Genomic DNA, 12247 nt, shown 5'->3' on the forward strand with positions numbered 1-12247 from the left:
GTTGTATATACAGTCTCTCCCATCTGAGCCACTGAAGCTTTTAACTTTAAGTGGTTGTAGGTGTCTTGGTGGCCTCCCTCACCTTCTTCTTGCCCGGTCCCTCAGTTTGTGAGGACAGCCAGCTCTAGGCAGATCTAAACAAGTGCCCTACTCCTTCCATTTCTTAATGATGGATTTAACTGAACTCTGTGGGATGTCCAGTGAGTTGGAAATCTTTTTGTAGCCATCTCCTGACTTATACTTTTCAATGATCTTTTCTCTGAGTTGCTTGGAGTATTATTTTGTCTTCATTTTGCTGTTGTAGCAGGAATACTGATGAACCAGGGACTGGACCTCCCAGACACACTACAATCACTTGACACACATCAACTGCACTCAGGCGATCTCCATTTCACTAATTGTGACACTGCTGGCATTCACTAGCTGGACCTCTGTTGAATTAGGTCAGTGACCTTCAAGCGGATTTAAATATTTATGCAAACATTTATTTTACACTATATATTTTTTTATAATTTGACATTAGTTTGTAAAAATCTGTTTTCACTTTGACATAAAAGAAGTTTGTTTTTGCAAATTCCTTGTCAAAAAAGCCAAATTATGTTGACGACGATTTCATGTATAAAAGCAACAAAAGGGTGAAACATCCAAGGGGGTGAATACTTTTTATAGGCATTGGAATACAGAGTTTGATGACATCAAACAACCCTGAGGGAGATGAGTGAATACAAAGAGCTCCTGCCAGAGAAGTTTTACAATGCAAAGCAACCAGAACACTGGAAAGAATAGTTATCATGTTGACTCCTTTGAATTATTTCAGGATGTCGAATAATTCTTCCAGGCATCGCTGCTGTGAAGCTGGTGTTTGTGGTTGAGATCAGGAAACACACAACAGACATTCATTCACTCACCATCTGCACAGGGGGGAGGCCGAGACCAGTCTTGGTCAGATACGATCAGAACTATCTGCATAGTGAGATGCCAGATACCAGAGATACACGAGAAAAAAAAAAGTTGTTTGCATCTTTGCCTTTTTGCATAAAGAAATAGAACACTGTCTATTGTCAGTAGAACAGGAGGAGCTGCTGTTACATTTCCCTAAAGCTGAACTAGAACTGGTTCAGTTTGGTGTTAGAGGTGAACACTGGCACGGACAGTCCGCAGAGCAGCATCAGGATGGAAGGGGTCTTCATTGGTGTCTTGTGTCTCTCAGGTCAGTGAATTTAACTGTCTGTATGATGTCTAACAGGAAATCTGAATATAGAGAATATTTTGAGTCCTCATACATAACAAAAATAACTGGTTTCATCCTCAGGGTGCCTCACCTTCTCCACATGCCTCCTCCATCAGTACCACTTTGTGTCTGATGCAAAGACTTGGACTGAAGCCCAGAGCTACTGCAGAGAGAAGTACACAGACCTGGCCACTGTTGAAAACACTGAAGAAATGAGGAAACTTAACGTACTGTCTGCCGCTGATCACAGCTCTACGGTTTGGATTGGCCTGTACAGTCATATTGACTGGAAGTGGTCCGATGGATTCAACCAGAGTGGAGCTGAATATAGGAGCTGGTTTGGAAAGGACCCAAACTATGTTAATGCCAATCAGTTCTGTGTGGCAATGAAAACTACAGGAGCGTGGATTGATAATTTCTGCCATGATCAGATTCCATTTGTCTGCTACAGAGGTAATGTTGTGCTTTATATTGATCGTTACGATACAACATAATGTTTAAGATATGATTTTGAAATCCATTTTGTGATCTCAACAATCCCTCTTTTGTTCTCAAACTTCACCTCAGGAACATTAGAGGATTCTGACTTTGAGCTAGTGAATGAAGCAAAGACTTGGTCTGAGGCTCAGAAGCACTGCAGAGAACACTACACAGATCTGGCCACTGTGAGGAACGACGCTGACAACAACAAGATACGGAACTTGAATCCTTTAATATGGGCATGGATCGGTTTGTACAGAGATCTTCAGATTTACTGGTCCGACGGGAGTAACTACTCATTCAGCTCCTGGTATCAGGGTGACAACCCACTTGGCTCGATGAAAGTCGTATGTGGTGTTGCAGATTTGGAGAATGGAGGAAAATGGAAGTTATTTTCCTGTGAAGAAAGAAAACCATTTGTCTGCTACAGCTTGCGAGGTTGGTGCTTCCTTGAGTGAAAGAGAGAGAACACATCCTGGCATTGGAAAAAAGTTATTGTCTAAATAGTTATTCTTATATCATTAATGCATTAATGAATATTTTTAAGATGTTTGTTCTGTCTATTGTTTCTTTACAGTGAGAGAAACTAGAAATATCTTGTGATGCACTTGTATGTTATCACTTCATTAATCTGCTCTGTGATGGTTCTTCAAGACAATCTGACACTTTGGAAGATTTTGACTCTGTCAGGTTTCAGACTCATTCACTAATTCTCCTTGTGAATGAGATTTCAGCTCTTAGCTCTCAGCAGTTTTTTTTGTCAGATTTAAAAGCAAAATTGCAAAAAATACATTAAGAATTCACTGGTTTGGGGTTTATGGAAACCCCTGTCTTATAGAAAATAGATTGGTAAGATTAAGTAGATAGACAAAAATTTGTAAATTAATAAATGCATCAATAAATAAATGTATATGCAACATAAATAATTGAGTTATGTGTTCTTCTATTTCCTTTTTGATATAAAATACCTGAAGCAGCACACATTAGTAGCTTCATTAAATATATGTATTGAAATAGTGACCAGCAGAAATCGCTACATGTTACCAAATTCCTCATATCTCCAAACATGACCAGCTAATTATAAAATGTTCCTTCTTGGTAAACCGTGACATTCGGTCCATAGTGGACAAATCAATTTGCCAGGGCAGTATTGATCATCAAATAAAAATCAACTTAACAATAATATTTCACTGTTCATTAGAAAACACATGAGGTACAGAGACATCAAATAAAAAGTACACTTATTTATTTTGTTGTCTTGGTTCTCTGAGAGAAGAGGCAACCTCTCCACTCTATTACATATTCTACATGTATGGAGAATGATCCCCCTGCTCTCAAGGTGTGTAGACATTTCTTTTATATACACCAGCTTGCCCGGCCACACCCTGCAGTTCACCTATAAAACGCTTGTGTTGCCGTGAAATCCATTGATAGTTTGAATGACACATGTCTCCGAGAGGCCTTAGAGTGGGAGAGATAGTCTCTTCACTCAGAGAACCAAGGTTCTTGGTTCTTGGATCAACATTATCTCTAAAACATTTTCAATATGTAAGGGGTAACTCTTTTAGACAATTGCAAAGAGACGATACAAGCCGATATTTGACAAATGCACAATTTAAAAATGCACACTATTTTCATTACAACCAGGTCAAAGCCCCACGATACACATAGGCCAAGCCAGAGAGGCAAAAGGAAACAAATATTGGCCCTGCAAGATGCAGAGGTCAAAGTATACAGGATGGCTACTCTGTCCACCTTGTGAACACTACAATGGTAAATGGATTTGCATAGCGCATTTCTAGTCTGATGATGACCACTCAAAGCGCTTTACAGTACAGTTTTACATTCACCCTTTCACACACACATTCATACAGTGCATCTATCCCAGCACTTTGTTATTCTATGGGGGGCGATTCAGGGTTCAGCATCTTGCCCAAGGACACTTCGGCATGCAGATGGGTCAGACTGAGGATTAAACCGCCGACCTTTAGGTTGGAGGACGACGACTCTACCCCTCAGCCACAGCCGCCCCCCAATGACTCTGAGTAGATCTCAAACCTCCACCAGGGCCTATCTGTCCCCATAAATTTAACTAAACTGCACCAAATTCCACACATTCATACAGTGCATCTATCCCAGCACTTTGTTATTCTATGGGGGGCGATTCAGGGTTCAGCATCTTGCCCAAGGACACTTCGGCATGCAGATGGGTCAGACTGGGGATTGAACCGCCGACCTTCAGGTTGGAGGACGACCACTCAACCCCTCAGCCACAGCCGCCCCCCAATGACTCTGAGTAGATCTCAAACCTCCACCAGGGCCTATCTGTCCCCATAAATTTAACTAAACTGCACCAAATTCCACACATTCATAAATATCAGTCCCCTAAATATGTCTGATATTTTTTTATCAAGTTCCATGAATCATGTCCCTCAGAACTGAACTGAAATGTTGCAGAACGCTGTATCTTGCATTCTATTTCTAATTCAACTCAAATTCTATTAAATTTAATATCTTTTTATTTGTGTAGCGCCAATTCAAAACATGTCCTCACCAATGTACAGTGCCTCCAGATAATGTATGTTCTGATATTGAGATATATAAATATAATTAAATTGAATTGAACTTATATTGTCTCTTGGCACTTTGCAAAGGAAGACTGAGACCTTAAAAGATTGTCGCTAAACCCAAGAGCTCCCACTATGAGCAGCACTGACGACTGTGGAGAGAAAAAACTCCCTCATTAACTGGAAGAAACCTCTAGAGCTAGACTGAGTGTGGACAACATCTGCCTAAACCGGTTGGGTGAGCTGAGAAAAATGGTGGAAGGGTTGAGAGGTGGGTGAAAAAGAGGAAAGCGAGGGGAAGAGGAGACGGAGCGGAGAGACAGACCTTCATTCTCTCCTCGTTCTTGAAGTGAAGCTGCAGGACTCCTCTGGATCTGAATGACCCTGCTGTAAAATGCAGACATTCTGAAATCAGCAAGTTTCCAAAGTCCACCCTAAAACACATTCATAGACCCAGGACAGATGTAATACAGAGTTTGATGACATTGAACAACCCTGAGGGAGATGAGTGAATACAAAGAGCTCCTGCCAGAGAGGATTTACAATGCAAAGCAGCCAAGAGTTATCATGTTGACTCCTTTGTTTTATTTCAGGATGTTGAATAATTCCTCCAGGCATTGCTGCTGTGAAGCTGCTGCTTATGGTTGTGATCAGGAAACACACAACATGCTGGGCCTGAGTTGGTGCTCGGGCCTAGAAGGACTGGATCTGAGACATGTGGTGCAAATTAGGGGCTCTGATGTAGCCTGAACAATTTTGTGTCAATTGGACAATGTTACAACAACCTCATTTTCAGACTGATCAGAAGGTGGCGCTATGACCCTGAGGAAATATTGACACATTGACCTGTTCAGGCTTAGACTCTGATCATGAGACAGAAGTTTGGTTGTGATAGGACAATGCACAGTGGAGTTATGACAACATCGTCTCCTTTGGCGAAGGATGAACCTTCGCTGTACCTTAATGTTTACACGGTTTGAAGAAATGTCCCAATTCTGAGGGAGAGAAAGAGAGAGAGAGAGCGAGACGTCATCTTTGCAAAGACATAAATATTCCTTCAATCTATGACCACTGACACTGTCACTGCAGGAGTGGAGTTGTTTGTTGACGGTTTTGATGGCGTGTAATCAAACTTTGATGCAATGTCAAGGTCAAACCATGTGACGAAAAATCTATCTTTGAGTTAGTTTGTATCTCCATCTTGTTGTGATGACACTCATCTCAATTTGAAGTTGATCTGATGAAAGCCCTGGTACAAGTACCTCAAAGTAAAAATGGGGAATATGGCCAAAATGGCCACTAAATGCAAAATGGCAGGCTTCCTGTTGCGTTTTTCAAATTGCACCTCAGACTTTTTTGTCTGTCTGGTCATGATACACCCGTGTATGGATTTTTGTGAAGATCGGTCAATGTGAACACGTTCCAGAGGTCTTGGGGGGGCACCGTTGAGCCATTTTGCCACGCCCATTGAAAATTCCTCCAGAATACATACATTTTCAATAGGGCCTCACTGTCTGTCTGTCTGTTCGGTGCTCGGGCCCTAACTATGTGAACATGAAAATGAAGTAAAGAAGAATATTTACTTGCTGATACATGTGGAATAAAAGTGAAAAGTACCAGGAGATAAATCTATTAAGGTTAAACAATTACATGAAGAATATACTTAAGAACACAAACTAAGTAAATGTACTTTATTATGTATATTAACTTGCTAGTTTTTCCAGCAAGTTTGGTCTTATTTATTATTTTTTTCTTGCAATAAAAAGGAGTGTATTTCTATAATTGACAGGACCACGCTGCCACAGCTTCCTCCCTCGATCACAACTTCGCTGACTGGAGCCACGTTGCCCATCTTTACATGCTGTTCCACCATCTGTACCTGTTGTTCGGCCCATTTTATTATAAAGCAGCTCTTCAGTACAGATAAAACAAGGAGACGGCTCAAAGCTAAACGTACCGATGATTAAAAAAAAGTTGCGTTCACGGTCTTAAAACCTTCCTGAAACCTTGTATTTCTGGAGTTGGGATATGAAAACGCTCATACAGCCGCTGTGATTGAAGCAACAACTCACTGCTTTTCCTGCTGCTTGTCAAAAGGTATTCGTGCAAAAGCAGGAGATCAGTGATTGAAGGAATGGAGAAGATACGCAGATTTTTTATTAAAACACTTAATCACAGAATAATTCCAGCTATACCTGAAACATGAGATGTTGGTGATATATAATTATGTCAGATGATGAATTTTAATTCTTATTTAATGACTTAATTCTAATATCAAAAAAATTATAATTCATTTCAAATCTATCAACTGTGTTGATCTATCTTTGTTACATATTTATAAGAGGAAGGTGATGAAAGGCTGCAGGGACCTAAAGACAGATCTTAATAAAGTGGAATGTTTTTTCTAGATTATTATTGTGTTTTAAGAAAAATGTGATGTTTAATAATCTGCAGTAAAAAAAATGTCCTGTTCCTCCAAGCTAATGTTCTCATTCTTACTTACTTATACTTCCTTACCTCCTCAAGAGAAGCATTTGCATAATATTAATTTAACATAAACGTGTGTGATATTAAAGTGGTAAGATTCATCCACTTATTTTGACGGCAGCAGGCATCTCTGTCATCGCCCGATAAGACGGATGAATGTAAAGATTATTTTTCTCCTACAATGTCAATTTAAAGTCGACTGACACGAGAACCCAAACATGGCACTCACCTAATCAAAAGTTTGAATTGTTTCTCTCCCTCTCCGCTGTCTGAAAGCCATCAGGAGATTTGGCACAGTCAAACACCTCGGCATATTTGCAGTCACCATTGGCTCGTTGAGCATTAAAAATGTTAATTGGAATTTTTAAAAAAGGAAAGAAAATATCGCATTACCATTCCACCTCCTCCAGTCACAGGCTGTCAAAATGCAATATTCCAAATTAGATTGTATTTGGATAATCTTTTGAACTGTAATAGGTTTCCAGCCAGCAGGCATATTACTATTGGCACATCATTATTAAACAAAAGTGACACCGAACCATCACTTTGCGGGCGGCGCCAGATAAACGTTCGACACCGTGCAAATAATATTAGTTCTGCTTCCAGAGTCACTGGCTTATCTCTGGGATGCTATATTGGGTTCATATCCCTGTCGGCTGGCGAAGGCCTTCTGACGGAAGTGTCTAAATTTATGAGTAGCCCATACATGCATGTGTGAGGTGCATGTTTGAATAGGCTGCTGTGTGTGTACTGTGTAATGTGGGTGTCGCACATTAACGCTTTTATATGTAAATGCTGTGTTTGTGTGTGTCCCAGTGTGTGCGGGTGTGGACAGATGGGTGTGTGAGCAAAAACCAGATACATTCATATGTAAATAGTCAGTGTATGTGTGCCTGTATATGCAGACGCGACCCATATCATGGCATAATGAGATCCGCCACTGCTGGTTACCCTCAGACAGTGGTAATTATGGCTGCAGTGGGAAGGACTGATGATGATGGCGGGATGGACGCTCACAAACTCACACGTTCAGCCACACACAGGCCTCGGTCCCGCTGACAGCCCGCCGCAGGGCAAATGACGACCTGTCCGTTTCGCCACCGGGACGGGAATACGAATCTGTTAACTGGATGTGATGAATTAGACCCGTGTCCGCTTTCTAATCAACTTTACAAAAACCCGCATAGCTCTCATAATATCCAATACCACACAGACACATGGACATTAACAGCGGTGTCATTTAAAAAGAACAAATATGTGATGTTAATATAAGAGGGCGTGCTGCAGAGACAAGCCAATAAAAGCAGGAAATATGGAAGGGGGAAGAAAGGGATTCGGTTTCTTGAGTCACCCGTGTCATGTGCCTCACTCAGACTGATACCGCTGGAGGGAAGACCAAATTGAACATCACACCTCCTAACAACCAGTGGAGTGCTCGATAAGTTTGTGTTAAATGGACCAAAAAGCTCGTCCAGGTCTGTAAAAACAAAGTGTGATGTATTTTATTTAAACTCACGAATGAATTCAGCATCATGAAGTCTGTAGATGGATAGAGACAGGAGGAATAGTCTGTTAATAGAATTAGCAAATTTGACAGGGGCAGCATGGTGGTGCAGTGGTTAGCTGTTACCTCACAGCCAGAAGGTTTACAGTTCAAATCCTGGTTCGGTGGAGCTCTTTCTGTGAGGAGTTTGCCTGTTCTCTCCATGTCTGTGTGGGTTTTCTCAAGGTTCTCCATCTTCTTCCGGTCCAGACATGCAGATTGAAGATCATTTGAGACTCTTAATTGAATTTAGGTGCACATAGTTGTTTGTCTCTGTGTGTTGATCCTGTGATATGCTGTCAACCTGCAATCTGTATCCTGCCTCTCACCCAATGTCAGCTGGGATTGGCTCCACTTCCCCCCCGTGACCCTCAAGAGGATAAGCGGTATAGAGGACGGATGGATGGTTTTTCTAGAATAGGACTCTTAAAAGATCCTATTAAATAAAACTAAAAACTAAAATGTGTATGTCTTACTATTGTAGCCAAATTGAGGAAAATCGAATTTGAGCAAATATATTTTTTTTGGACCACTTAGAAACCTGTGTTCATAATAATTGAAATCAAGTACAAAACACCTAGAAATTCCAACTTAATCTTAATGAATATTCAACTTAAGAAAAATGTTAAGGTAATTAGGGATAACAATTACCTTCTGATTGAAGAAGAAAAGCTAATTCCCCTAACTCAATGTTGTTTGTTGATTAAAGGTAAGTTCTCTCTAAGTTGCCGTAACTCAAGAGATCAACACAAACAGTTTTTAGATTGCACTTCGAATTAGTGAATATTCCTGCAGCAGTTAAAGATTTACTTCAAACCAAATTCACAGGTCTACTTTTATTTAACTAGTTTATCTGCAGATCATCCTCCTCCTAGATTTCTCACCAGCAGAGGTGAATTTTCAATAGGATTTCAGCAGCAACATTATGGGATGGCTTTTCAAAGGGGGCAAAGAAGTGAATACAAAAGATCCTTCAAAAAACTGTTCTTGTCTATCAGAGATTTGTTTCGATTTCTATTGTAGGAGTAGATGCATGTGTATAAAACCCTACCTCCCCACAACACACACAAACACACACACTCAGGCTGGCATGTGATTGCATCTGCACACTTGTCCACATCTCATTCATATTGATATTAGTGTTGTTTTTTTGTTTTTATTGGGCTAAACATATTATTATTGATTTGCTGACACTCATAGGTTGTCATATTATTTTTCTGCATTCCTATTTAGTTTTTTCTAATTTTGTGAATTTTTGACAAGATTTATTTAGAGGCTTTGAAATAAGCCCTTTGAGCCAGACCCGGTGTTGAATATATGTATTTGTCATATTATATTTTTAATCAGTGTATATTAAATCTAAGTCAACAGAGTTTTATTATTGTGCTCCACCTACAGTAGTACAGTAGTCCCTAATAAATGCACAGCTTTACCCGAAGAATCACAGATATCCTTAAACAAAGTGTTTGTACACAGACCTACAGTGCCCCCCCACCCCCATCTGCAACATTTGTCACTACTGTAATTGTCCTTGTCAGACAGTTTCTCCTGGATAGAACCCCCCCCCCCCCCCCATGCTCTCTGAGGCTGCTGCCACGCTGTTCTACCTGGCTGACACTACATCCTGTTTGAACACTGACAATCGCATCAGCCGAGTTCTTATTTATTCCCTTGGCACTCGCCTTGAACCTTTCAGCCACAATCTCGCTCGGTTTACATCTTTCCGTCTCTGCATGCAAGTGTGGCCTCCTCCCCGCAGTGGCTAATGGACTCCATTCAGCACGGCGCGTCTTTTATGGTGAGGGTCCCTTGATCAAGTGTGCGTTTCCATTCCGCACACAAGCAACACTAAGGAAAAAACATAAAGGATGAATTATACTGGTAAGGCGTCATTCTGAGCTCAACCCCTCGACCCATCAATATACAACCCGGAGAGCGGGCGCCTGCACGGATCCATTCGTCCAAAAGCTGCTTTTACTTGGATACCTTGTTAAGAGGCTGAAAGTTTAAAGGGTTCAGAGCCACTCGTCGACACTCACCATCTTTTAAAATTCCACTTTCGCTCGTGCTCGCACGTCAGTAGCTGTGTTCTGAATCATAATCATATCTAACCACTGTAGCCGGGACATGAAGGAGAATAAACAAAAGCAAGAAAGGTTCTTTAAAAAGCAGCCTTGCCCGTGGGGTTCCCCTCTTGCTGTGATTATTAATGTAACAAAATCACTGAGATTCAGAGTGATAAGATAAGATAAGATTTGTGCATTATGCATGAGGAGATATTACAATAGACATATACACCTATGCATATATAGACTGTTTTAAGTATATAGGCAGGCATACAAAATTAATTTGACTACAAAATCCTATGTGCTCTATATATGTATATAAATGGGTATAATTTTGCTGTAGTATTCTAAAAAGCAGTAAACTTTATATTGTATAACTTTATAAGGATGTTTGTGTATAAATCTAGGAATAAATATGTAAGTATTTTTAAAATAATAGGCACAGATGTGGAATAATACAAGTGGTAGACGTTATCAAATGTGCAAAATGACTTATTCATCAGAACAAGTGCAAGTAGCCGTTATAAACATTGAAGCATTTAGATCATAAAAAGCAGAGTGGGTGACTCATTTCAAATCATGTCTCCCTCCTTTAACACCCACATCTCTCTGGTTCTGGAGGAGCCGCTGCACGAAAACCCTCCTGGGGGGAAAAGAGGAGTAAAGTCTGTGGTGTGAGGCCAGAAGCCCAAACAAGAATACAGTAAGAGTGTAAAATCTCCACAGGCAGCCCAGACCAGAATATGTTGGCCGGTCACATAAAAGCCTTAATGTTTGCTGACTGCTTTTATCAAATCTACCCTACATCCCCGATAAAGCAGAGGAAAGAGAGACGTCCTCTGAGTCTGTGGACTGCACCGACTCTGAATCGTCTCAGTTGTGACATATTCTTTCCAAATGTCTGACTTTCCTGCTAGTGAAGTGTAAGTGCTGTCAGAGTAGAAACAGATTTTAACTTAGAATGATTTCATGTACTATTTTTGTCAATGAACAGCAACCAGAACGCGAGGCTGAGTGGCAGCCGAAGCTGACATGTTTCCACTGATCCACGTGTCATCAATGGCGCCACCAAAAATACATTTCATACATTTTACACCAACAGCGAATTCTTAAGCATAATCATGTCACAGCTAAAGCGCCACTGAAAGGCAGAATGATTAAATGATGCTCGCTGAACAGGAACTGAACAGAGGAATCAAAGCCAAGACATAACCAGGATTACATGGGTTTTTTTCAAGAGTGGAAAAACAGATCCCTAATGGTACCAGATCAGTTATATTTCTAGAGTTAGCTGTGGATCGCATCGAGGAGGTTGTTTAACTGCTAACACATCCCCTTAAGTCAACCAGCTCAAGTGTTAAACTATCAGTTTTATGTAACTATATCAGATATTTATCAAATCATTTTCAACAATTTCAGCTGCTTATTTGACAATTTTATTTAACTATTCCAACTGTTTCAACATAACCTTTATTTAACAATTTAATCTGTTTAAACATTACTTTTTTTGAGCTATTGTAACTGTTTATCCCACAATTTAATTGAACTACTCTAAATGTGTTTCATTTTACGTTTATTGAACCATTTAAACATTACTTTTATTTAATTCATTCATTAATTTTCTTTAACTATTGAAGATGCTTCTCCAACAATTTAGTTTAACCATTTGAAGTGTTCAAACAACACTTTTATTTAACTAGTTCAGCTGTTCATCCATTGGTCTGAAGTATTCCCGCTGTTTATCCAGCTGTTCACCACTTCTACAGTTAATTCAAGTTTTATTCAACAATACCAATGGTTTATCCTTTACATTTAGCTAAATATATAGTAAATATATAACACATAATACCAGTTTTACTGTCATATCACATAA

General features: G+C 40.0%; 1 protein-coding gene across 1 annotated transcript; it reads left to right on the top strand.

Annotated features, from left to right (window-relative positions):
• Nucleotides 1-1093: 1093 nt before the first annotated feature.
• LOC128461951 (macrophage mannose receptor 1) lies at nt 1094-2598 on the top strand. Its single transcript, XM_053447142.1, has 3 exons — nt 1094-1210; nt 1313-1684; nt 1799-2598. The coding sequence occupies exons 1-3, from the start codon at nt 1174-1176 to the stop codon at nt 2167-2169; spliced, it is 780 nt and encodes a 259-aa protein (XP_053303117.1). The 5' UTR covers nt 1094-1173; the 3' UTR covers nt 2170-2598.
• The last annotated feature ends 9649 nt before the right edge of the window (nt 2599-12247 follow it).

This window comes from Pleuronectes platessa, chromosome 18 (genome assembly GCF_947347685.1).
Source record: "Pleuronectes platessa chromosome 18, fPlePla1.1, whole genome shotgun sequence".
NCBI classification, from domain to species: Eukaryota; Metazoa; Chordata; class Actinopteri; order Pleuronectiformes; family Pleuronectidae; genus Pleuronectes; species Pleuronectes platessa.